The sequence below is a fragment of the Ciona intestinalis genome, chromosome 10 (genome assembly GCF_000224145.3).
Source record: "Ciona intestinalis chromosome 10, KH, whole genome shotgun sequence".
Lineage (NCBI taxonomy): Eukaryota > Metazoa > Chordata > Ascidiacea > Phlebobranchia > Cionidae > Ciona > Ciona intestinalis.
Window position 1 is genome coordinate 903,482 of NC_020175.2, and position 24,716 is coordinate 928,197.

Genomic DNA, 24,716 nt, shown 5'->3' on the forward strand with positions numbered 1-24,716 from the left:
AGCTCTTTACTCGGCCCTCAAAAATTGAGAAGTGCTTTACAAAATACAGCCTGCCTACCTTTTCCGTCCGTTGGTTAGCCTTGCCTTTTGCGACTAAACAAAAGATTGAAACCAACATAAAACAAACACAAAATACGTCGCCATTATTACTATACACGGAAAACCACGTAGTTTTGGTGCCGAGTGTTTTGATATAAGATCAATTTAAAGTAATACGGCGAATGCGTAACACGCCAAGAAAATAAACTTCTACAATATTTATTATTTTATTCCAACCATTACAATCGTGTACAGTGCAAGTTACGTAAGAAAACTACATAAAAAGACACAGTGATAAATGAAAGCACTCGTAGCAGCGGGTTAAGAAAAACAGTGGAAATTTACGCAGTTACGTTGTAACTACAATCCGGCGCCAAAATAGGAAATCTAGTTTAAACAAACAAAGTTTAATTTCTTCGTCCTTCCATATCATAAGACGTACCCCCTCCGGGTTGGACTTGGGATTGTTGACGCTTCGGCTGACCACCGGTAGATGGGGCTGCAGCTTCGTTACTTTTTCGCTGTGATGCCCTGCTTGCCCTCGAACCACCAGAATCTCGCTGCAGTGGCGACCTTTTGCTACCAGGTGGTGATTGATTACCTGGTGTAGGCTGTGGGGTCGATTGCTTCGTAACTTTAGGACTACTCTGTCCACCGCTCTTGTTTGAGGCTCTCGACGCGTTCGTTTTTTTCTCGCCAACATTTTCCTGGTTGTACCACGCGGGTTGAGGGTTTATAGCTCCATCTGGTGGCATGTTGCCTTCGACTACGTCATCGCCGACATCTCCGATGACGTCATTGGCATCAAGTACGTCAGCAGAAGTAGCGCGAGAAGAAGCAAGTTGACTTGGAGTGTCATTCCTTTCAACGAGATTTTCCTGTTGAGAGATAAAAACAAATCTCACGTAACAGATAAATGAATGAATGTTACTGTTTTATCCCCGCGTGACGGGAGACGACAGTCGTTATAACACAGGTGTTCTGCATCATACACGTCGTACCGGCTTACGAGTCACCACATATAAAACTTTCTAAATGATTATGTTTGTATGGAAATTGTTATGTGTATGGCTGACAACTTTTATGATAAATTGGTTCACAAAGCTAGGGACCACTGGGTTGAACCAATTGTCGTTAAGCGTCTTGCCAAGGACGTATACAGCCACAATAGAAGCAGCATCGACCCTCGCAGCCATTTCACATCATTATGGGATAAGAGGCAGCCACGCTAACCACTGTGCCATATGGCTGATGGTGTACTTTGAGGAAATACTGTTGGTAAAACTGTATAGGCTCTGAAATAAAAATAACTGTCTAGTTCTAAAATGCCTAGGATTACTAGCCTATTTGGTCAATTATCAATGCTTAGACCAGATCTGAGTCTGGTCCTTAATAAAATGGCTGTGTAACTGCTAAAAATAAACCGATATGCTCAAACTGATTAAAATATCCATAATTACAACACAAAAACAAATTAATTCACAATACAACTTTCTATAAATATTTTTTCCTAAATTTAAAAAATATTAATACAAAAATTATTAGCCGGAAAATAATCGTGATTATCATTAGACATAATCCTTACCAGTTCTGTGTCTTCGCCAGAGTAATCTGTCTGATCTAGATCAGCATCCGGAATCCCAGCTCTGGCATCCGGACCTAAAGATACGGGTGATGCAGATTTAGGAGGATCCCGTACTGGGAAGAATTCTTTGGATCTTGGGGGGAAGTTTCGATGCCGACTTTTATCCAAGAGTTGCAACCATCGCATCTTAATGTCGTACCATCTGTAATTGTATATGAAGTTTTGGGTATGTGAAGAACTATGCATTTTCTGTTGTAGCGTATAAGGTTACTCCATCTCTCTGATGACAGGTTGCTACAACCTACAAGTGACCACTCAGTTAAGAAAATACAGTTAGGTGTCTTGCCTAATAATATACATACGCGCCTATGAGTATCCAGATAAGCATCGAGCATCCGACCAGTTATCTTTAGGTTACGAAAAAAGGGGAAAACCATTGAGCCACTGCGCCATACTAATCGCTGATGGATATCCGATAGCCTACATTGACGGAAGATCTCAGCCATATACAACAAAACCATAAGATACAAATTAAACTTATTTAACTATTACCATGGACCAGTAATAGCTACAAACCTTGCACATTGATACAACCCCCATTCATTCAAAGTTGATAAAGGTCTCTTCACAAAAGTTCGATCATCTGATTTCTTCTTCCATAGCAAGGGTTGAATATCCATCTTTAAACGAGCAAGCTCTTGTTTGATCCCACTCGTCTCCTCCATCCTCATCTTGGTCTCAGAGTTCACACGAACAGTAAGATTGGAACGAGCATCGTTGAGTAGACGCTCCATCTAATGTGAAGTTAACATTATCGTGGGTGAAGACACTAGTGGATATTTTGCCTTGAACATTTCAAAACATACTTAATTTTATTCCGAATAGCGAAATATCATTAACCAATTTCCAAAATCGGCAACAACTGGGTATTAGGCACAACACAACAGTGGCCTAAACCCTATGTTCTTGAAATACCTCGCCGCAGCTCGGTTATATTTAGACCGTTCCCGTGCACTATCCATTTGTACATACAACCAGTGCACTTTAAACCGACTACACTATAACGCTATAGACTTTGTTAACCGCTTACCTGTGACACAGTCCTTTGCGCCAACGTCACGTCTCTTTGCATTTGATCAAACTTCAGTTTTCCCTCAATCATTGAAGAATCTATGTCTTCAAAATGCTGGCTCATGTTACGTAACTGCTTCTTGGTTGACTCAGCATCTTTAAACCTGCTCTCAGCTTCCAACGTCGTCTTAGTTTCAACATCAGCTTTTAGAAGTTCGACTCTTTCCTGCGTCTCCTTCAGTTCTTGCGGCACACCTTAAAAACGATAGGTTTATAATTGAAATCAACTTTAAAATGAACCTTTGTTCATTTCATTATTTGGCGCTGTATCACTGTGGTGGCTATATCCCTGAGGTTACGTTAGATGCTCGACTCTGCTACCATTGTGAATGTGTGTTTCTGGACAAGACACTTAACCGCAATTGCTCCAACCGCGTGTGTCATTTTATGGATTGTTTAAATTATCAGAGATATATAAAGATATGTTAAAATCACCTACAAAGTTACATTGTTGATCTCGTACGCGGGAGCGTAGTGTAGGAAACACGGCTCACTTACTTTTTAAAACGTCTTGCATCGAAACGATATCTTTATTCATAACTTCTCTCCACTCAGTGGCGCTGTGCATCATCTCATTATGTTGCTCCCTTACAGTGGATTTGAATTCGGACATTTTTGAATCCAAAGTCTCTTCCTGTTTGAAAATGGTTAAAAAATCAAATCACAGGATAGTGTATTAGGGAGGGGGTTAGGGGTAAATGATACGAGAATCTAACTTGAGCCGTGAAGAACTTTCTATAGCCGTGATTTTTACAGTTAGTTCGTATAACTATTTCTTAAGACTATAATCAAAACTTGAAAACATGATCTAGTTACGTATATATATATAACAACCTTTACCTGTTGTGTGAGGCGAATGGACAAAGCAGTCAAACGAGCATCAGTGTCGGTCAAAGCTCTGTTTAATTTACTTTCACCGTCTTCCATTCGACTCTTTATCTAAGAAATGTAAAAAAAAATGTTTGTTTTTTTATTCTGATAAAAAAAACATTTTTGACACATTAGTTGCTTACACCATGTTTAAGCACGCTACCCTGTTTATAAAGTAATTTATGATGCTTGCTAGGAAGAGGGATGAGGACGAAACAATTTCTGTGCATTAAAATGGATGTTGTGCCACAGAAAGGCACGTTAGAGGACTTGGCATGTAGGAAATTATTCATTACCGCAACTTTCGACTTTACTTTTTAAAACCCTATTTAAACCCATCTAAAATACACGACAAGAAAAAAATACATACTGGTTCCCCATTATACTTCTACCATACCTCGCCCAGAACACGATCTTTATCCTTTGCCGCTTGGAACTGTAAACCACCAATAGCTTGTTGCAGTGTAGATACTGCGATACGAAGTTGTTCTTGTACCCCGTCTATATGACCTCCCTGACGCGTTGCTTGCTCTTCACGCTTCGTGATTTCGGCAAGCAACACTTTTTCCACTGATTTCCTAAATCAAAATTCGAATTAGCTGCTTATACACCAGCCACGAAGCGGTTATTTATTATAACATAACTGTTTTTTTTCATATATGAGATACACATGGTGAATTGATACACCTCATGCTTACTGTCGAGTTATAACATGGGTGTCTTCTTAAACACCCGACACACATGGTGTATTCATACACCTCACGCTTACTGTCGAGTTATAACATGCGTGTATCCAAGCACCTAACATGTCGTCGTCTTATAAATATCTATCAACTCTATCTTTGTACATACAACGTAAAACTATTCCTCACCTGTCATTATTTATCTTTCGATCCAATGTTTTAAACATTTCGTCAATCTTCTTATAGTTGGTAGAATGACGTGTCCTTTCTGTTCTTCGCATTTCTTTCATTGATTGCATCTCTTCGTTGTAAATCTTTTGTTGGAGGTTCCATCTGTGGCAATAAAGGTTAAAAGAAATCATTTCTTATCGTCAGGACTTCTTGTCTCAACTGATGCATATTGCTTCGAATCAACACAACCTTACTACTGTTATAATATAATGCGTGAAGTCGAACAGATATAGTAGGGTGGGGGTCACAATTTCTTTCAACTTTTTTCTCTATTTGGTGGTAAACAAAGAAATTTGTACAAAAAAAACGGTTAACTGTTTAAACACGATCAAAATAGTTGGATATTATGTACTAAAGGTGTCCCATCTCCCCCCAACCTATTATATAAAACTTTACATGACTTTGCACTAGAACGTCAGCTACACAGTACCAACAACAGCAAGACTAATGATAAACTAAAACCAAGCGTGTAAAACAAGCAGAATGGGGCACCAAAGCCACCAAGTCACATGCAGAAGCTAGTAAAAAACGCTTTAAACTAAATACCGCAAATATACCTTTCAAATGTTTTACAGCTTTTTTGAAACTAGTTAGAATAAGCACAAGTCTAAACCTATAGCTATGAAAATAAATATAAACTGTTTCTTTACCTGTTTTCGGTGTCTTCCCTCATCTGCCTCTCAAAGTCCACACGAGAAGATTCTTCTCTCTGCATCAACTTTTCAACATCCACAAACTTACGAAGAGCTTCCTCTCGTAATCTCGATTCTTTTTGAAGAAGTTTTTCGCTCATTTCTTCAACGACGACCTGAGACATAAATTTACACTTTTTAACACATTCTGATATTTCGAAAGTCAATTTTTAAAACGCCAATAAACATAAGGAATAAATGAATTTTTTATCCTTGCGTGGCAACCACAGTCGTTATAAGATTATTCATACACTCTGTGCAAGCTCACGAGAATAAAAATATATTTTTATCCAAACTAAATATGGTTTTCAATTATACGTTATAATCTAGAGTATTAACAGTAGTTTAAATTTGTTAATGTTTTTTTTTTGGTCAAGTTACCTGAATCTTTTTATGAAGTTTTAATCTTTCATTTTCTTCTGAATGACTTTGTTCCTGTCTCGTCTTCTCCAAAGACTGAAGTTCTTCCAATCTCTTATGAGATAAATCTCCCAGGTTAGATTGAAGTTCCGACACTTTAAGACTGACCTTTTGAAAAGTATTATTTTGTTTATTTTATAATCGGGCGGGGGAAGATGGAACTCCTTTAGTACATAATATCTAAATATTCTAATTATGTTTTAAACATTTAACCACGGTCTATAGGAGTCATGAGAATACGGTTTTATATTTCTTTGAATGTTCTTTGTTTGCTATCGAAAGGAACGAGAAAAAGAACGAAAGAGTGTCCCATCTGTCCCAACCCTACCTCATTTACAGAGTTATATAAACGTAGCCCTTGGTTATATAACCGTAAGCCGTAGTCCAACACTGTTACAAGGTTGCCCCTTATTTCAAACCGTATATATACGTGTCAATAACTAAAGTGCAAACCATGTATTCGTATAAAGTAGCGCGTGCAAGTCGATACGCGAAACAGGCTGTAATTCATTCTCTTATGATCATATAGCAAAGCACGTTGATAACTAATAGATGTGTTTAAACTACCTGTTGTACTTGGGATCTTGCATCCGACTCTGCGTGTGCGACTCGATTACGAAGCTCAACCACTGCGTCACGTGTTTCTGCCATTCGTGATTCAAACAAATGCCTGATGATGTAAGGGTAAATACAATTGAATATATCTCCTTTATACGTTGCATAATTGCACTATGTTCGCAATCTACCACGTATTTTTCAATACTTGTCAGTAGATTCTAATCTATTCTACGAGATAAATTTCTACAGCTTGGTACGTCATGGGACTTTAGAATTAGGCCACAGATGGTTCATTACCGAAGATGATACAACTTATTAGCGGTACTTGGTTGCAGCAATGTTCGTTGAGTGTCGTGTCCAAAGACATACACTCATATCAACATGAGTATTAAAACCTATCCTAGTATCCAGGATTTAGTTACGGCACAAATGTCTATAACTACGGATCCACGGCGGCGGACCAAAAGTTATAGTAAATACAGAGCAGTGTATAACTACGAGTACCTTACCTTAGTTGAAGAGTATTTTGTTCAGCCATATTATTATTATCCTTCTGCAACCTCGCTTGTTGAAGGGTTTGTTTAATTTCATCTTCCGTTCGTTTCGATCTCTGTTTCATCTCGTTTTGCATGTGGCTGAACTCCATCGCCTGTAGTAAAATACCTTATCAGGCATATTATAACATCGTATAGGAAGTATCGACCTTATATATAAGTATAGTAGGGTGGGTGAAGGTGGGAAACTTTTTCATTATATTTTTATTCAATTTAGTAGTAAACAAAGGACATTCATTGTATTGTATGCTACAGGTGTCCCATTTTACCCCACAATACTTAACGTTGTTATATTAATAAAAAGTTATGTGTTTTTTTACACATCATGTGGTAAGCGGGTTCATCCTACAACGTAGTTTTATATACACGCACTTTAGAACAGCCCTGTATTAGAGTCCCTATAAAAAATGAATCAACCAAAGATGGGTGGTCACACGTATAGATGAAACGCTAAACTAGAAAGTATTGCAAGTCCGTACCGAAATAGGAACTTTACATTACCTGAGTATCTAATTTATTTTTAAGTTGGTGAAATTCGTCGACAATATTTTCCGATGTTCTGTCCCCTTTTTCTAACTTTCGAGTTATATCTTCAAGTCTGTGACGTAAGTCAGTCATCTGTGACGTCTGCGTCTCTCTCTGGGAGTCGGTTTCTTTTTGAGAGTTGAATAATGCCTGTTTGTGATCATTAAAGTAAAGTAGATGGTAAAAATCAATTCCAAAGGATATTATGTTTAACGTGGGCGAGGTCATGTAGTGTTGTACGCCATGGGGTCAAAGATTTAGGCCAGAGATATGCTCACTACCCGGGCGAAAGGGTGCTATCGCATGAAAAAAAGACAATGAAGAAACTAAAATACATGCAATGTTAGCTGCTAGAATGTAGACTACTTCTGTCTTTATATTGACATGGATATGTAGGTATACAATGTGACAGTGAACGTCCTATATCGCTTAAGCCTTAAACCGCTTCTGTTTATATACCATCTCTTGCCATTACCTAAATGACATCCAAGGTAGTTTTAGTCAAAATTTTTGCAGCGGACGTCATATACTATAATAACTATACAGAGACAAAATATAACACACACTATTAAATGGCCGTACCTGCTCCAGCTTCTTCGAATGTGAAGTTATATTTTGTAGATTTTCTCGCTCATGATGAAGTTTCTCCTCAGCTCTTCGGAGTCGTGACGTCAGCTGACTGATGACGTCATTACTTGACCGCATCGTCTCCATAAGTTCACGTTGAACTTTCTTTTCTTCTTTCTGAACCTCTTTTCTTGAATAGTCAGCCGCTCTGGCGTTGCTTTGTAGTCGGTAGACCTGTGTATTACAAGAATTATGTTACACTAGATCAGTATAGTAGGGTGGGGAAGATGAGACTTCTTTTCGTTTAATTTTCTCTTCCTATTTGGTAATAAAAAAAGAATGTTCAAAGAATTATAAAACCGTATCCTCACTACTCTCATAAACCGCTGCGGGTAACTGTATAAAGACAATCGGGATATTTGGACATTATGTGCTAAAGACGTCCCGTCTTCCCCCACCGTACTATATATTTCAATAGACCTGTTACAAGTATTAAATAAAGGCAGAATAGTAATATTGGCAATATATTGCTGTGGGGTAAAATGTAATATTAATTTATGTAGTAACGTGATTTAACCTCTTCCAGAATCGCTTTGTTCCCTTCTTCCAACATGGTGATTCTCGTGACGACATTTTGAATGTGACCTCCGATGCTTTCGTCGCTTTCCCTGGACCTAAAATGAAAGTAGTAATAACTTGTGTGTATGAGTGTTGTGTATATTGTCCATAGCATGTTTTAATGACTGTTTTGACGTTAATTTAAATTTCCTAATAATTGTAAACTAAAATTATCTTCGTTAACGTTATTAAAGAAAAAGTTTTGTTAATTTAAACGGGAAAATTATATATACTGCTAAAAAGGCACTTTATCACAATTAACAGTGTATGTTATATTTTTTACTCAATATTATATTACAGTACGTTGGGGTAAGAATGCCTATGCTTTCATTCTCTTTTAACGTCCCATTTGGTAGTAAACATAAAAACATTTATGGAATTATATAACAATATCCTCACGACTGCTAATTGTTTAAAACACGAATATAAAACATTGGATATTATGTGCTAACGGTATCCATTACCCTTTTTGCATGGTCACTTTTATGCGCGTAAGTACTCGCATATTTACTCGCAAAAACAAGGTTAACACGCATAACGTCATAAGCGTGTCATCTGCTGTAGGAGGTTGGTTGTTTTGCACATTATGCGAGTAAAGAAAAGTAAGGTGAAAGTACAGTTTTACTTTTAAGAGCCTAATCTTTTTCGGGTATTAATTTTATAGGTTTTCGTTGGTAATAGCACCATAAAGTATTAAAACTTATTTTATAAGCTAGATTTAATAATATTGCGCTAAAATAAGCTAACTCAATGTTGATACGCGCATAAACCAATGACCATGCAAAATAACGCGGTTAGCGAGTTATCATATGACAAGTTAATGCGGATCGTTATTCGCATTAACTTTTTACCATGCAAAAAAGGTACATCTAACTTACATTCACAGATTTTTATATTTTTTTTACGAAAACAAACTTATACCGTAGTGAAGTAGTCCCATTCCAAGCTGGTAGTTGTCTTACGTTGTGTTTTGAGTTTGGATAAGAAGGTATTGGAACTAACTGCTTGTTGCTGCTTTCATCATCTAATGTGGCCAGTGTTGTGGTGATGTCGTTGCCCGCTAAACTAGCGGATCTAGAAGGAGCTAAACCTGGCAACACTGCAAGTCTATGGCGTCCTGGCAGCTTCGTAAGGCTCATTTCTTTTATTATATTACAAAAATAAAGTATTTATTTATAACTACACCTATATACGGCTGGCATGAAATTTAAATATATAATGTCTTTATTACGTAACAAATGCCATTTTGTGACGGAATAAAGCTTCCACCATTACGTAACAAAACCTAATTGAAGACCTGTGTATATATAAATAGCCACTTCACTGACCAGCAAAACTAACATTGACCGAATAATACAGCTAGCCAAAAGCACCAATCGCTGGGTGTCTATAAAAATGTTATTTATATTTAATTAAAACGCTTTAAGAATAGTTTCTGTACAAATGCTAAACATATAAAGTTAATATAAAACGCGTGTTATTTAAAAAAAATCATCAAAACAAATGGCTACACTGACCAAATTAAACATATAGCTGCCTATAGGTAGTATAGTAGGGTGGGGGAAGATGGGACACCTTTTCATTCTTCTGTCTCGTCCCAATTGGTAGTTAAAAAATAACATTCCAAGAATTATAAAAATCGTATCCTCGCGACTTCCGTAGACCGTTGTGTGTTTTAAACACGGTCAGGATATTTGGATATTATATGCTGAAGGTGTCCCGTCTTCCCCACGCTACTGTATATTTAAGTTTAAGAGTAAATATAAAACGCACGTCTCATTTTTTACAAACAAATTTTGGCTGCTCAACTTAAATATTAATAACCGTTGCTGATAGTTCGTTATTTTAGCCTTATTATAATTGAATCTAATACTTTCTTTAATTGTGGTTGCTTCGTTTTTAGCAGAAGTACCGTTCAAGCACTTGCGTGGCATACTTATAATCAATAGCACTTAACTTTAGCACATACTACTGGCCATACAGACACTTTATTGACAAAGTTTTTAATTTAAAATGTCAATAACTAAATAATAATAGCACACACATACAAAATAAACACATTTTTAATATATTTTTTTTGTCTGTTACTGTGTAGGCTATCTGCATACAAAATAAACCTAAATACTGTATATGGATTTCACTAAAATTCTAACTTTTCTACTCTCGCTGTTATAAATTTCGCTTCATTTTTAAAGAACATTGTTATTTTATGTAAAATTGTAAATATTATCATTTTGTCGGTAAGTAATATGCACGTTGCCTCAGTACGCTTTAATACAACATAACGTATTCCATAACCTTGAAAACATCCTGGATTTAAACCAAATAGCTTAGGCTATAAAACCATATTGCTGTAATGAATAATTTACCAACCGCGCTGCGACTTGTAAAACGTCTTTGTCTTGCCTGGTAACTCATAACAGTGATTGAATTGTAACACAACACTCCTGTGTTGGTAGGCTTGTACCAGGCAGTGTCTTCTTACATTTGTTACACTTCGTTGGTGTTGTGTACTGTGCGCTAAAGCGCCCACTGACGGATGTAAATTTATTTATTATTCTTAGATATACAGTAGGGTGGGGTATACGATGAAACATGTTATATAGCCGTAACCCAACGACTTTAAAACTACGTTGTTAATTGTTCAAAACACGACCAGAAAATACGAGGTGCTGTGTTTGTAAAAAAATAACAACTAAAAACAAACGATAGAATGTAAGACACATTGAAGAAATATTACAGACTTTCTCAGTTAGAAGCGTTCGTTTTTTTCATTCCCAATGTGTTATAGGTATTTATCTTGCTTTCAAACAAATTTGAAACGATTTAATCGTCTGTGAATAAAACACAATCTACCGTTAACTAAACACGCACGCAACATACTGCGCACAGATCCCAAGAACCACAGGCATGCAGATTTCGCTTTAATATTCCATTACAAACGTAAATTAATCATGAACTTCTTCAATGTGCGGATCGGATACTTATAGTTCAAACTTGCATGGGAATAGTAGACTAACTAACGAAGTAAATTACTATACAGTATCCGAACCAGTCACAAGTTCCCCGAGATACAATGTAAATATAGGTACAGCCGGCGGAATGGCAACGTATAGTTAAATACAACATAGGCAAACAATATTGCGATATTGCCAAGTGCGTGAATTTAAATATTTAACACACAATTGTTTGAATAAAGGTTTACGATAACAGAGGTTTACATAATATGGTTTGCTTTATAATTGGGAAAATCATTTGTGATAAAATCGCATTCGGTAAGAGCAGTACAGGCATATATGTTTAAGATTAATAAAGGACCGTATAGAGTTACAGTGAAAGTATATGCAACAGCTCTGGTACGATGTGTGGTCTGTTATATAGTAGGTTGGGGTAGGATTGTTTATGTTTCTACTTTTATCGACTATTTGGTAGTAAACGAAGAATATTTACAGAATTATATAAACGTATTGCCACGAATGAGTTTTGTTAGTGTTAAAAACGCAATTGGAAAATATAGGATACTAAGTTAACGGTAACCATTTTACCCTACAGCGCAATATATTCAAATGTTGAGGCTCAATATTTTACACTAAGCATATACGGTTAATAAAGGTAAATAAATGAATTGACGAAGTACACCTTTTCTTTACAAAGCCGCCCATAATGGGTTGTGGGTATGTCACGTATGAGGTGTAATTAATAACAGTCGTTAACGGTAAGGGTTCAAGTGCTACAGACGTGAGTATGCGATTGCTGAAGTAAACGGAGTTCTACTTTAAACTTTCTGTCAGCGTTCGAAACGTCTTCGGACAAAAGAAAACGAACAATACGCGAAACGAAATCCTTTCGAAAGAAAAACACTGGAGTGTTATTGTTACGAAATATTTCACAGCGCAGATACAATTGAGGTTACAACGCGAATAAAGTCTTATATATATATATATATATATATATATATATACCGAACTTGAAAGTATTTGTTTATTCAATTTGCCCTATCTAGAGATTAGCGTCATAAGAAAATGAGCAAATCTCGTGAGAGTGCCAGAAAGTCCAACGAAGACAACAGTTTTCTGCTTAAGGGAAAAGTAAAAGATTTAGAAGCCGAAGTTACGAAACTTAAACAGGTAAAGTTAATATTGGACTTTTCATAATTGTGGTTTTAAGGAGTTTTAAATGGGCTATGTGTATTTATATAGTATAGGGTTGGGGAAGACGGGACAGCTTTAATACCTATATTGTCCAAATATCCAGATTATACTTTTAACAATTCGCAACGGTCTGTATAGGCCATGGAGATACGATTTTACAATTTTTCGATTGTTTTTTCTTTACTACCTAAAGGGACGAGAAAACAGAATGAAAGGTGTCCCATCTCCTCCCACCCTACTATACAAGTGTATCGACTACTATAGTTACAACGTAGAGAAGTGTCAAGAATTCGAAAGTTCGCCTGACATGCTATTTACATTTACAGCTGTTATCTTATCTCTTACAAGTGTCATTTGCAATTTGCTTCCAAAGTGGTTCTAATCTCGGTTTCGCACTATAGTTGCTAGAACTATATGGTCTTATTAGTTTCTTTTATAGCACATAATATTCAAATAGCGCGATCGTGTTTAAAACATTTTACAACGGTCTATGGGAATTGCGAGGATACGGTTTTATAATTCTTCGAATGTTCTTCGTTTACTACCAAATGGGACGAGAAAATATATTAAAAACTTGTCCCATTTTACCCCACCCCACTACATGGTACTTTAGTGGGTGTGTATACCTAACCAGTGTGACGGCGCAGAATACATGTAAAACAAAACCTAACTAGACAGACTTATTAAACAGTATCGACGAACTACTAATTTAAAACTTGAACGTATCGCCTACTAATTACCTTTGAACGCAAGACATTATAGACCGTTTGTTCCTTTCAGAGACTTGAGGATCTCAGGAAAGCTAAAAACAGCACAATTGTTAAACGGGAACGGGAAGTTGTGCAAGTGGAGCAACCTAACCTTGGTAGATCTGCTGGCGTAGAAACTTATAAATATAAAGAACTTGAACGAAAACTTGCGGAATCTGAACTGAGGAATAAAAACTCCGTGCGTGAATGCCAGGAGCTACAAGATCGGGTTAAAGCAATTGAAGAAGAAAATGTTAAGCTGGCTAAAGACCGGGATATGTGGAAGTCGAAATTCGAGCAGGGGGAGAGAGATTTTGGGTTGGTGAGAGAAACACACGCAGCTGAAATGGAGAGGATTAAAGCGGAATGTCGAGAAAAAAGCGCGGCTGCTGATGACGCGAATACGGAGTTGGAAAGATTGAGAGAAAGATTGGAGATGAAGGCGATGCAAGAAGAAAATAAACACAAAGAAAATCAGTAAGTGATGACTTGATTGTTGGTGGCAGCAATCTGGTAGTGCAAAAAGTTTTGTAAAATGTTTGCACAACATTGTTTTAACTCATCCTTTCGACCACAATAACGAGGATCATAACCGTTAATAGAACTTTGTTGTTAGAAGCCACTATGTAATATATACTGTGTAGTTTTCCTTCATTGCACAAACGAATTGATACCTGCATAGTTTAACACTAAAAGTGTAGCGACTAACCGTGCTGCTCTAGATCATATTGTAGGGTGGGGGAAGATGGGACACATTTCACTCTATTGTCACATTTAGTAGTAAAAAAGAACATTCAAAGAATTATAAACTCCCATTGACCGTTATTTGTTTAAACTATGATCAGAATACTTGGATATTATGTGTTAAAGGTGTCCCATCTTACCCCACCCTAATATATATTGACATCTGTTGTTACAGCGACAGGGAGGGATTTATAAACGGCCTAATGAGCGAAAACGCTGATTTGAGAACAAAAATTGAATCCTTATACAACGAACTCAGCGTGAAGGAAGCGAAATGGTTGGAAGCCTCAGATCGAATGAATCAAGACGTAAGATCGCTCTTACAAAGTTATACGTGGTAACTCGTAACCGCGCACGCGGTGTATGAAACAGAACACCAGTGTTATAAAGACTATCGTTGGTAATATTACAACTGGAATGTCACTTTATCTAACTATAACAGTATAATTGAGCTACTATAACGATATTCTGGCTAAAATCAAGGTTTGACTTTATACTTCCAGTTGCGAGAAAAGTGGGACACCAAGTATGCTGCATGGATGACGGAGACCGAGAGACGAATTATTGAATTAAAAGAAGCGAATTTACTGTTAAAAAGTGCATTGTCTAAGGGGGGACCTAAACCTACAGAGGGGAATGAGGCGCTGGACTGATAGGGAATTTGAATAAATGAAATTTTAAAGTGCAACTACAGTCGTTATATCACGGGTTTTCTTTTCCATACACATCGCGTCAGCTTACGAGTTACCAACTTACCATTAGGGGTAAATATGTATTGAATTTTTACATTTTTTTGTAAGGTTAGAGTAACAATTTAGACAACCCATAAGGAACCACTGGGTTGCAGTTAAATGTCTTGCTTAATATCTTTCAAAACACGTACAAACATATAATGGATCGATCTATATTTTCCTTTGGGCACACATGAAATAAATTGAAAGCGCCAGAATCAACAAAAATACAAAAAAGTTCGAATCTGGACGGTCACAGCTAAAGAACTCAAGTAAAAAACGTGCTATAGCTCTATGTTTAAGTAATCGTACTTAGTTACAAGGGCTCTACTAAGTATCACAGTAGGTAAAGCCTTCAGAGCATATTTACACATGGTATGTACATATAGTTTGTGTATACTGGTACAAGGAAGATTATACCTTAGAGCTAATTGTAAAAAAACCTACAAACACTGCTGTTACAGCCATAGGTATCTCTGATAAGCATGGCACCAGTACACCACATATTTTAAAAGTTCTTTTTTCAAAAATATTGGCAAAAGAACTAGTTTGTACACATTTACATATAAAAACTTCTACAAAATTTGAGCAGTAACATTGTACGTCCTATTCATCTATTTACAAATTTACACAATCGTCTTTAAAGACGGCTACAACAAAATGGAACAATTACAAAGATTGTCATTCACATAATATATAGGCAAAGCTAGCAATGTTTAAGATAGAACAAGTTTTAAAGGCAGCAATGCATGCTGAATAAGATATCTGCCAAATTCACTGCACATTTGAACTGTAGTGTCTGCTAGACCAGGTAGTTATATGCTACCAATAACTACTTGAAGAAAAGGTGTTGATTTGAAGTTGTGTGTCACACTGGGTACCTGTATGATGACGAACCCTGTCCTAGTTTATGTTGAAGGTTTTCCAACTTACGAATATATTCGTTCAATGAAGGATCGGAGTCTGCTTGGTCTGAACTGGAAGTTAAAGTTGGGGATAAATATGGGGATTGGGGGAATATTATTTTGGGTGTATGTGTCTATAGGCAAGACACTAAACAGGAAATGCTATATAACCAAGCGGTCACCAATGGGTTGTCTGAATTGTCAGCCATACTTTCCCCTCAAGAAAATATATTTATCGTATTTATACATCTAAACTAAATTAAAATAAGTCGAATATGAAATACATAAAATATTTACCGATCTAGTGAAGCATAAGCAGCTGCAGCAGCTGGGGACAATCTTCTGGAGTTAGCAGCACTTACTCCTAAGTCACGCTCGTAACTTGATCTATAACCTGTCTGTCTGGTGGCTGAGTAGGGTGAGGTGGGGGTTACCCTGCGCCCCATGTAGGGTGACACGTCATGAGAGGGGGCTTCGTAGCGTGAGGTGGGGGTTCGGTCATGTGATCGGGTGTTCTGTGATTCGATTGGTCGAGGAGAGGGAGTACGAGAGGTGTAGGGTGATGTGGGTTGATCCGACCTTCGTGATTGGTGGGGAGTAACACCTGGAGGGGGGTAGAAGTTGACATTAACTAATTTTAATTATGACAAATGCTGTTTTGTAAAGCATTGAGGATTCATATTAAGTTGCAATCCATGTTTACTATGTATATATAGGAATTTAAGTTAATAATAATAACTTTATTTGTTTCTTTGAATACAGTAGCGAAGATTTATAAATATTTAAAATGAAAAGACAGGAAATAGCGACAAAACAACAGTCGTTAAAACACGCTTACAGTTAAAAACATATTTACATTTAATTGGAAGAAAAAAGCGTGGTCGCTACTACTAGCAGACGAACTAGCCATTTATGTTTGATTAATTTCAAGTTATTGAATGCAGACTGACAGTACTAGAAGGTTCATCAGTGATGGGCATATCTAAAAATACCAGCGGACAAAAGCCAATTTTATTCACCACTTTCTCATGCTTAGATACGCTGAACATATAAACTGTTGCAAAATAAGTAATTACCATTAACTGGAACATCGATTGCGATCCCATGTTTATTTTGTATCGCCGTGGAAACGGTCGTGCTCGCTCTTTTCCATTTTCGAACTAAAAACTTCAATCTAAAAAGAATAAACAATGGGATTTTCTTACTGATATCGTTATTCCTCGTGTGTGAAAGATATTGATAGGTTTATATTCAAAAGAATCCAAAAACAGCTTTGACAACTAAAAGTCAGGATTTAAAACAAATGATTAAAATACAGGTAAATTGGACAACAGGATTACAAAATTGCAGTAACTCGGCCTGTTTTACCAATAAAGTTATTAACAAGTTAGATTATACTGAAATAAGAGATCGATGATGCTGTTTTTATCTCTTTTAGTAGACTATTCAATTGACTTGACTTTTGTTTGTGAAATGTTTTATTACCTGCAAACAGCAATAACAGCACGTACAGCACTACGGAACTTTGTATATGCATTAGAGCGGTTAGGTATTGGGTGTCGAAGTGAATCGGAGCTTGGGTAAGCCCCCATGCGTGCTATCAATGCTAGGGTGGCTTCTTCACAATCCTGAAGGAAAAAAGCTTGTCTTTACAAGTTTATTTGACATAACATAAACTATAACAAGTTTAGATAGCATAACAGTACCATAACTTTCATCATTTTGTTTACCTTTTCAAAAACACCAACAAAGATTAATCAAAACAGCATCACAATAGTTGTTAAAACATGCTACTATTGTAACGGTCGTAAAAATTTAACGCTTGTAAAATAATTCCATGTTGCATGATATAGGCATTTGGGACATGTTGTACTTAATTACTGTTGGTTAGAGTTTACTATTCCTAAGATAAATGAGAAGCAGACATATTATCTATAATTTTTCTAAGGTAATGAGTGAATCCTGGCCTAAGTCCTAGGACCCATGTTGTACCACACTGCAGGACCTTACCCACAAAGAATAGAATGTGATAATTTAAAATACTTAACACCCATACACATTGGACAAGCGATAAAGTGATGATTTGAAATTAAGATATTTCAAATCAAAGATAACAACACTGAAGTTATATTAACAAACAGTTTGTAACAAAACGATACCTGAAATCCGCCCAATAATAGAATGAGGTATTTCTTCTGGTAAACAAGAGATTTTCTAAAGCTTTCTGCTCTTAAATATCTTGTGTATAACTTATGCATGCGGGTTGCCATCTTCTGCTGGTTTTGTTGAGTGCTCTGTGGAAAGTGAGAAATTAAGTTAAAAAAATCAAAATGTAATGTTATATTGCCAAACCACTATATAATGTTTAACTTTTATACTATGTGGTTAAGGCACTATGGCGATACATGCCATGAGATCTAGAATTAGACTAAGTTTGCCCAATAAGCTATAGACATGTTGTATGTTACAGCAAAATACTTTTAAAAACTGATTCAAGTAAATTCACAAGTTTCAGAAGTAATCTAAAAAAGTCTCAAATAACTTAAAATGAACCAAAAAAATCTTTATTCAAAAAGAAATTTAAAATGCTACATAACTAATTAACACAGTGTTGCACTATAAACATAATCTTACTTGTGACAATTGGTCATCACTGGCAACAGAACGAGCTCGTTGATTTTCATCTTTCAATTGTTCAATGACATCACGAAGCTCCCTTACTTCTCTAGCTCCTCTAGCGGCTTGATCAGCGAGGTGAGCGTTTTGTTGAAGAAGCTTGTCATTGAATTCGGTCGGGTGGGGACGTAAGCTGGAACTCTGGTGAAAAAAAGCAAAAAGCTTTTAATCAACATAGAATACACAAAGCAACAATACTGATGTAGGACTAATTTATAATCTATCAGAAATTCAAAAATCTGTAAATAAATGAAAAAAAGGGAAGGGGGGAAGCTGGAACTTTGTGCAAAACAAGAAGACATTGTTCTATTAACTGGAGCAGGGATCGGGAAACCTTTGGCTAAGAGAGGCATAAAAGCTATATACTTTTAATTGTGTTTTAGTGAGTGATCTTATATTTTTCAACACTTATTGCAACAGCTTGACATGTAACAGAAATACACTATCTACAGTCGATATACAAGTTATAAAATATATTTCAAAACTATATAGCGATAGCCAATGCTTCCAACAGTGATAGTTAGATAGGTTTCCTTGAAACAAACCTAACTTTTTGAAATCCAACCTAATGTTTACTGAATAAAGCAATGCAAAAACAAGTCGGCCAACTCTGCCAACCCAGGTTTGGTGCCTGTGCATGCCACCTTAACATAACACCCCCAACCCCATAACACAACTCCTTACCCTCTCAGGTAGTGTTAATGTTGTATAAAGGTCCTTAAGTTCTCCCTGCATATCATCCAATGCTCTCTTCAATGATTCCACCCTCTCACCATCAGTAGATAACATGGAGGTTGAATGAGAATCAGTTGATAAATAATCCCGAGGTGATGGGCGTCCCGTTTTATCAACAAGTTTCTAAAGTACAGTGTTGGGTTAAAGAAGTAATCATTAAGATTCTAATACTTAAATATGTAGAGATTGTTCCTTGTTATGTAGTTCAAAACCTAAGTTATTATAACACTGATTTGTTACAAAAGAAAGAAATCTAGAAAAAGAGACAAAAACAGAAATAAAGAACTTGTTTTTAGACCGCTTGTTTTCATAAAACAAGTTAAACAACAAATAATAAGTTGGGGTAATGTGCAACTCTTGCGTAAATCCCAGGTCCCTTACTTATTTTAGGATCTCACCAATATAGAAAACCTATATAATACTGGCATTATTCCATTCAAAACAATCAACTTAAATATGAACCAACCTGCAGTTTTGTTGCTTCCAATTGTAATCTTTGTCTCAATGATTCAAGTTGTCTTCGTTGCGCCAACAACGACTCGTTTGACTCCCTCGGTGATCTTGGCATCAACCTCTCTTCTTCTTGCCTCCTCAGGGACTCCCTACGTTGGTCCTCCAGCTCTCTAATCCTCTGTTGTGCCTCATGCTTGCGATGCTGGAAGAAGATTTATTAAAGAAATACAAAACAAAGGTAATTTGGAAAAATATTTTATGTTTCACGCATGTGTGTAATTAACTAGATTTTAAACAAACGCAGTTAAATGTTTAACTTACATTACCACACAAAGTGTCCTATATAAATGTAAGTTGGTGGATGCATAATAAAAGCCCGCTTACCACCAATATAGTTGTCTACTTAACTGTACCTGTTATATTCTGTTATATTCTTATATTCTTATATTCTTGTGTTCTGTTATATTCTTATATTCTTGTGTTATATTCTGGTATATTCTTAACAATTTAGAAAAATGTAAGGTGGTGAACCTCCCAGGGTAGCAATAAAAAAGGAAGTTCATGGTGCATAACTAAACAACTAACCACTATGTTAAATCACACTTTACCAGCATTAACTCCAATCCATCCCAACCCACCTTCTCAGTATCAAGAGCAAACTGCAGATCCTTCCTTGCTTGTTGTTCCCTCATCAACGCCTCCTCCATCGATTTCCTCTCATGCTCCAACCTCCGACTTATCGATATCTGCTCTTCTCTTGCTCTCTGAAGAGCCACCTCCTTCTCTTCTTCAGCATCCTCCACCCTTCTTTGGACTCTTACTGTTTCTTTCTTTGCCTCTTCTGTGGAAAGAAAATCGCGACTACTAAACTAATTCATCACAAACATCATGCTTTATGTACATGACATTATATCATAGATAACTACGCAGTAACACACAATATAAATAACTGTGTCAACTGTTGCCCATTGTGCCTCTTTATTATTGGAAGGCCATAAGCAAACCTGTGTTAATAGCCTTGCTTGATTTAGAGGTTAGTTGTTGCAAAGTAGTGAATACAATATTACAAGTAAAAGGGCCCACATGTTACATGTATCAAGTCTCAAGTGTATATAAAAAAGGGCTAAAACCATTGAAAAATATACATAGTCATAGCATAACTTTTTTTGTTAAAGCCCATTCATTAAACTTAACCATACATGTGAACACAGATATCGTACACACTTATTATACACATGTACCAACAACTACCCACCTAATATAGATTGTAGATCAGCCACCGTAGCTCTATCATGTTCGCGTGCTTCAGCCGTCGTTTTCCTCTCACTCTCTAGCTCCTCTTGTGTCTGTCGAGCTACCATCGCCTCGTGATCGAGAGCGTGACGTAATTCATTGTTTCTACCTTGTTCCGCTTGAATAGCTGCCGATAACTCATCACACCTGAGTGAACACCATTCGTCAATTTTGTTAAAAAATCTTTTTTGGGGATGAAGAATAAAAATTGGGAAGTTTTGCTGGCAGACAAATTACATTCCTATTCTAAAACAGCTTTCTGGTATTTACAACTAGTAGACATGAGTACTTTGACAACAATTAACAAACACTTCATCTACAAAATATAACATACAAAGCAATACAACACACTTTTCCAACCAACAAACATACACCAAAACTGAAGAAATAATTAACACAGTATTTCAACAATTTTTCACCAAATAATTAAAGCATTAAAAAACCTTATAATTCAATAATTTTATGTTTAATTATCCACCAACATTGGCCAAAACACCTCAGCAACATCCACAATACAACCAACTTACCAATAATGTGGATATCTATGCAGCAATAAATGATAATGTGTGTTGGGAAATAAAACTAAGGTAAAATTAACATACAATGGCTGTAACATCTTTGACAATTTTAGAAGAAAATTAACAACCTTATTAATTAATGTAGAGAATACAATATAATATTGTTTTTAAACCATCTAACAGCAAGCAAAAACCAGGTTTAGGCTTAAAACTGGCTTCTATGTGTGTGTGATGTCACCCATGTTTTAAAAACTTGGGGTGAACAAAAAAATCATTTTACTGAGGCTACACTAATGTTACGCATACACTGTCATAATATAAATGACATGACATAATGCACTTCATGACATAAATAATGTCAGCTTATGACATCACAATTACCTATTTTTAAGTTGCAACACATCATCATATGCAGTAGCTCGTTGTGAAGCAAGTTCCTGATGTAGTTTTGAAACGTTATGTCTCTCTATTTCAACAGCATTTATTGCTTCCTGTCTCCTTTTCTCTTCAGTATGCAAAGCAGCTTTTAGATCCTAGGTTGAAATAATTAATTTAAACAAGCCGCATAAAACAGTTTTTTTTCCAGTCAATTTAAATACAAACTCACAGCACATATTTATAATACGATTGTCTTCATTTTCATATTTTTTTTGTTTAAAAACTAAAACCATGTCAAAAGTTAAAATATATGTAAACAATATATTTTTCAGGTTTGACTACAAGCTTTAAAAACTAAAACTTTTCTACCCCTCCTATATCATAGAAGAAGGGTGAAAATTCTCTCATAATATTATTAGGATTTTTAACCACTTACGGCAATATTGTCCTCCTCTTGTGCTCTTATTTCCTCCTGTTTCTCTCTTTCTTTTATCACTTCCTCCTCTTTCCTCCTGAGCTCTTCTTCCAAAGCTCGAACCTCATTCTCAGCTTTGATTAAGTCACCTTGGTTTTCTTGCAACTCATTCCTGTAAAATACAAAGTTAAATTGATGATTGTAATCTACAGGCCATAATGGTGTAATCAGCAGCAAAATAACAGTCCTTAAAACACAGTTTTAGGTTAAAACTACTTAAGTAAAAGTGTTAAAATAAGAGTACAGTGAGTACAATCTCACATATTAAGTATTCTAGTAGTATTTAATTAGAACAAATCAAGATGTGATTAAAAGAAAAGTGGGCGTGTAGACTGTTATGTGTCTATAGTAGACACATAAACAAATATTAGGTATCGAAATAAAGCGAGACCACTCACTGTAAAGCTTGGATTTGATGGTTCGCAGCTGAGACGTCAGATCTTGCTTTACTTGAAACGGACTCGATTTCTGCCGATAATTCAACCGTGCGATCTCTCTCGCGCTCTAGTGACGGAAGTAGATCAGTGGATCGATGACGTTCGATCTCGAGGGAGGACTTGAGGTCAGAGATGAGGGCTTGTTCATGTTGGAGTTGGGAAGACAACCTTTCAACTTGAGGAAGAAAAAGAAGATAAAGTTAAGTTCAATGATTACTAATAATATATAGGATGGCCAGAAAAGGCATCATGGGCCATGTTAGTCAAATATATTGTAATTTATCTTCACCTGGAGTCCCTGGATAGTAGATGCAGAAAAAAACACACAATAACTTTTAAATATTTTAAGTTTTAAACCTTTCAAAAAACTCAATATTATGTTTACCTTCACGTTGCAGATTGTTCTGAACATGCTTTCCATGATCTTCAACTATCTTCATCTGTTCCTGTAACTCATGGATGCGATTCTGAGACTGGAAAGAAATTTCTTTATTTAATATCATTAAGGTATGGAAGCATTTTGAAAAGTGTAATCAGTGTTTAATACGAATGCTGTTGTTGTCAGTTTTATGTAAGTCTATAAAGGATCTTCTGGTAACTGGTATAATACTGGTATTGATAAAAATATATTATATCTAGCAGATGGGAGACAATTTAGACAATAAGAGACCACAGGGTTTGAGCAATTGGCGTAAATATCTTGCCCAACGACACATATGCCAATAATGGTAGCAGCGCTGAGCCTCGAACCAGTAACCTCTAAGCTAATGACAGGCCTGCTACTTTATCTATTGCCTCCTACCTTAGCTGCAAGTTGTTTCCGATCCTCCTTAACTTGTTTCATCTCCTCCATCAATTGATCCCTGTCTGCCGCTAGGAGGCGCTCTAACTCACTTCTATGTTGATCACTCTGTGGTTGGGAAAACAAATGAAATAAATATTTTTTACAAAATATTGAAACAGTAAACCTGATTGAATCTTAAGTAAAGATTGTGAAAAAACAAATTTATGTGCTTTAAAAAAATTGGTATTAAAGTAGTTGCTATGTGTTTTGTACAATTACAAAAACCACAATAAGGCTAAATACATGGTTTAAATACCAGCTTAAATAAGAGGCAAATTTACGATCAATATATAAGACCTAATAATAAGAGTTAAAGCTATCAATATAAATAAATAGGGATTTCACAACAAGAAGGTAATAGTTATTCGGTTAGTTACACCATAAAGGTTACGTTTACATCCACATACCAGCCAACATATAGCATAAGTTATGCATAATAATATTTAATGTTACCACAATAGGTTTTTACTATTAACACAAGTTATTTTTGCTGTTATTTTGGTAACACGAGTTATTATTGCTGTTAAGATATTTTCTTAGATAATGATTAGTACTGTGAGTGTATGGTTAAAATGCACGGGTTTTTAAACTTTAAGAAATGTCCATAATATTAACAAAACCCATGTCCCAATATTTGACGAAGAAAAAGCATGTTTAGCTTATTGAAAAGGAAATTTAAAAAAGGTCTCCTTAAGTTTAAGAATCCCAGTGTAAATATGTTCGTATTATAAGCTGCATATCAAAGTAAGCGATATTACACCGTGTGCGGTCATGCATATCACGTCAGCTGACCCTTTCCATTGTTGAATGCACAACACACGACCGAAGTCGTTTCATCTCATGATGTAATTGAAGCAGCTCGACAGTGAACACAAGGTCCCAAGCTCGTGCGCATGAGGCACGACGAGGTGGCTGGTTTATTTATGATGTCATAATAATGGAAATAATGTGTATGAGGTAATACAAATATTAAAAATAACCAATGACGGCCAGTTAAGACAAATAAACTAATAGGCTGAAATTAAAATATAGAAAACGGATAACATATATTAAAAAAAAATATATATATAAATAATAAATAATAAAAATAAACTAAGCAAGGAAACAGTATACAGTACAAAACCACCACCAAAAATCTTTCAAACAAAACTAAA

The 24,716-nt window shown here is 36.0% G+C and overlaps 3 protein-coding genes across 3 annotated transcripts in view; 1 reads left to right on the forward strand and 2 right to left on the reverse strand.

The window, feature by feature from the left end:
• Window positions 1–250: 250 nt before the first annotated feature.
• On the reverse strand, window positions 251–9,963 carry LOC100181601 (coiled-coil domain-containing protein 154). Its single transcript, XM_002123673.3, has 16 exons — window positions 9,395–9,963; window positions 8,433–8,529; window positions 7,871–8,089; window positions 7,265–7,438; window positions 6,719–6,858; window positions 6,219–6,321; window positions 5,613–5,759; window positions 5,190–5,347; window positions 4,498–4,641; window positions 4,023–4,203; window positions 3,596–3,694; window positions 3,254–3,389; window positions 2,715–2,950; window positions 2,201–2,418; window positions 1,625–1,826; window positions 251–917 (listed from the first exon to the last, which is right to left on the reverse strand). The coding sequence occupies exons 1-16, from the start codon at window positions 9,610–9,612 to the stop codon at window positions 447–449; spliced, it is 2,943 nt and encodes a 980-aa protein (XP_002123709.1). The 5' UTR covers window positions 9,613–9,963; the 3' UTR covers window positions 251–446.
• Window positions 9,964–11,473: 1,510 nt separating this feature from the next.
• Window positions 11,474–14,805, forward strand: LOC104266094 (M protein, serotype 12-like). Its single transcript, XM_009861567.3, has 4 exons — window positions 11,474–12,600; window positions 13,405–13,850; window positions 14,293–14,425; window positions 14,621–14,805. The coding sequence occupies exons 1-4, from the start codon at window positions 12,496–12,498 to the stop codon at window positions 14,768–14,770; spliced, it is 834 nt and encodes a 277-aa protein (XP_009859869.1). The 5' UTR covers window positions 11,474–12,495; the 3' UTR covers window positions 14,771–14,805.
• Window positions 14,806–15,007: 202 nt separating this feature from the next.
• LOC100186299 (pericentrin-like) overlaps window positions 15,008–24,716 on the reverse strand; it is a 50,198-nt gene continuing 40,489 nt past the window's right edge. The window contains exons 65-81 of the mRNA XM_026836461.1: window positions 24,355–24,474; window positions 23,521–23,628; window positions 23,104–23,191; window positions 22,680–22,893; window positions 22,243–22,393; window positions 21,810–21,961; window positions 21,438–21,452; window positions 20,873–21,057; window positions 20,256–20,458; window positions 19,631–19,819; window positions 19,114–19,287; window positions 18,388–18,570; window positions 17,913–18,047; window positions 17,239–17,381; window positions 16,830–16,927; window positions 16,051–16,357; window positions 15,008–15,825 (exon numbers count right to left, since the gene is read on the reverse strand). Of these exons, the coding sequence (XP_026692262.1) occupies window positions 15,717–15,825; window positions 16,051–16,357; window positions 16,830–16,927; window positions 17,239–17,381; window positions 17,913–18,047; window positions 18,388–18,570; window positions 19,114–19,287; window positions 19,631–19,819; window positions 20,256–20,458; window positions 20,873–21,057; window positions 21,438–21,452; window positions 21,810–21,961; window positions 22,243–22,393; window positions 22,680–22,893; window positions 23,104–23,191; window positions 23,521–23,628; window positions 24,355–24,474 (2,574 nt within the window). The 3' untranslated portion in view covers window positions 15,008–15,716. The remainder of the gene's footprint in view (window positions 15,826–16,050; window positions 16,358–16,829; window positions 16,928–17,238; window positions 17,382–17,912; window positions 18,048–18,387; window positions 18,571–19,113; window positions 19,288–19,630; window positions 19,820–20,255; window positions 20,459–20,872; window positions 21,058–21,437; window positions 21,453–21,809; window positions 21,962–22,242; window positions 22,394–22,679; window positions 22,894–23,103; window positions 23,192–23,520; window positions 23,629–24,354; window positions 24,475–24,716) is intronic.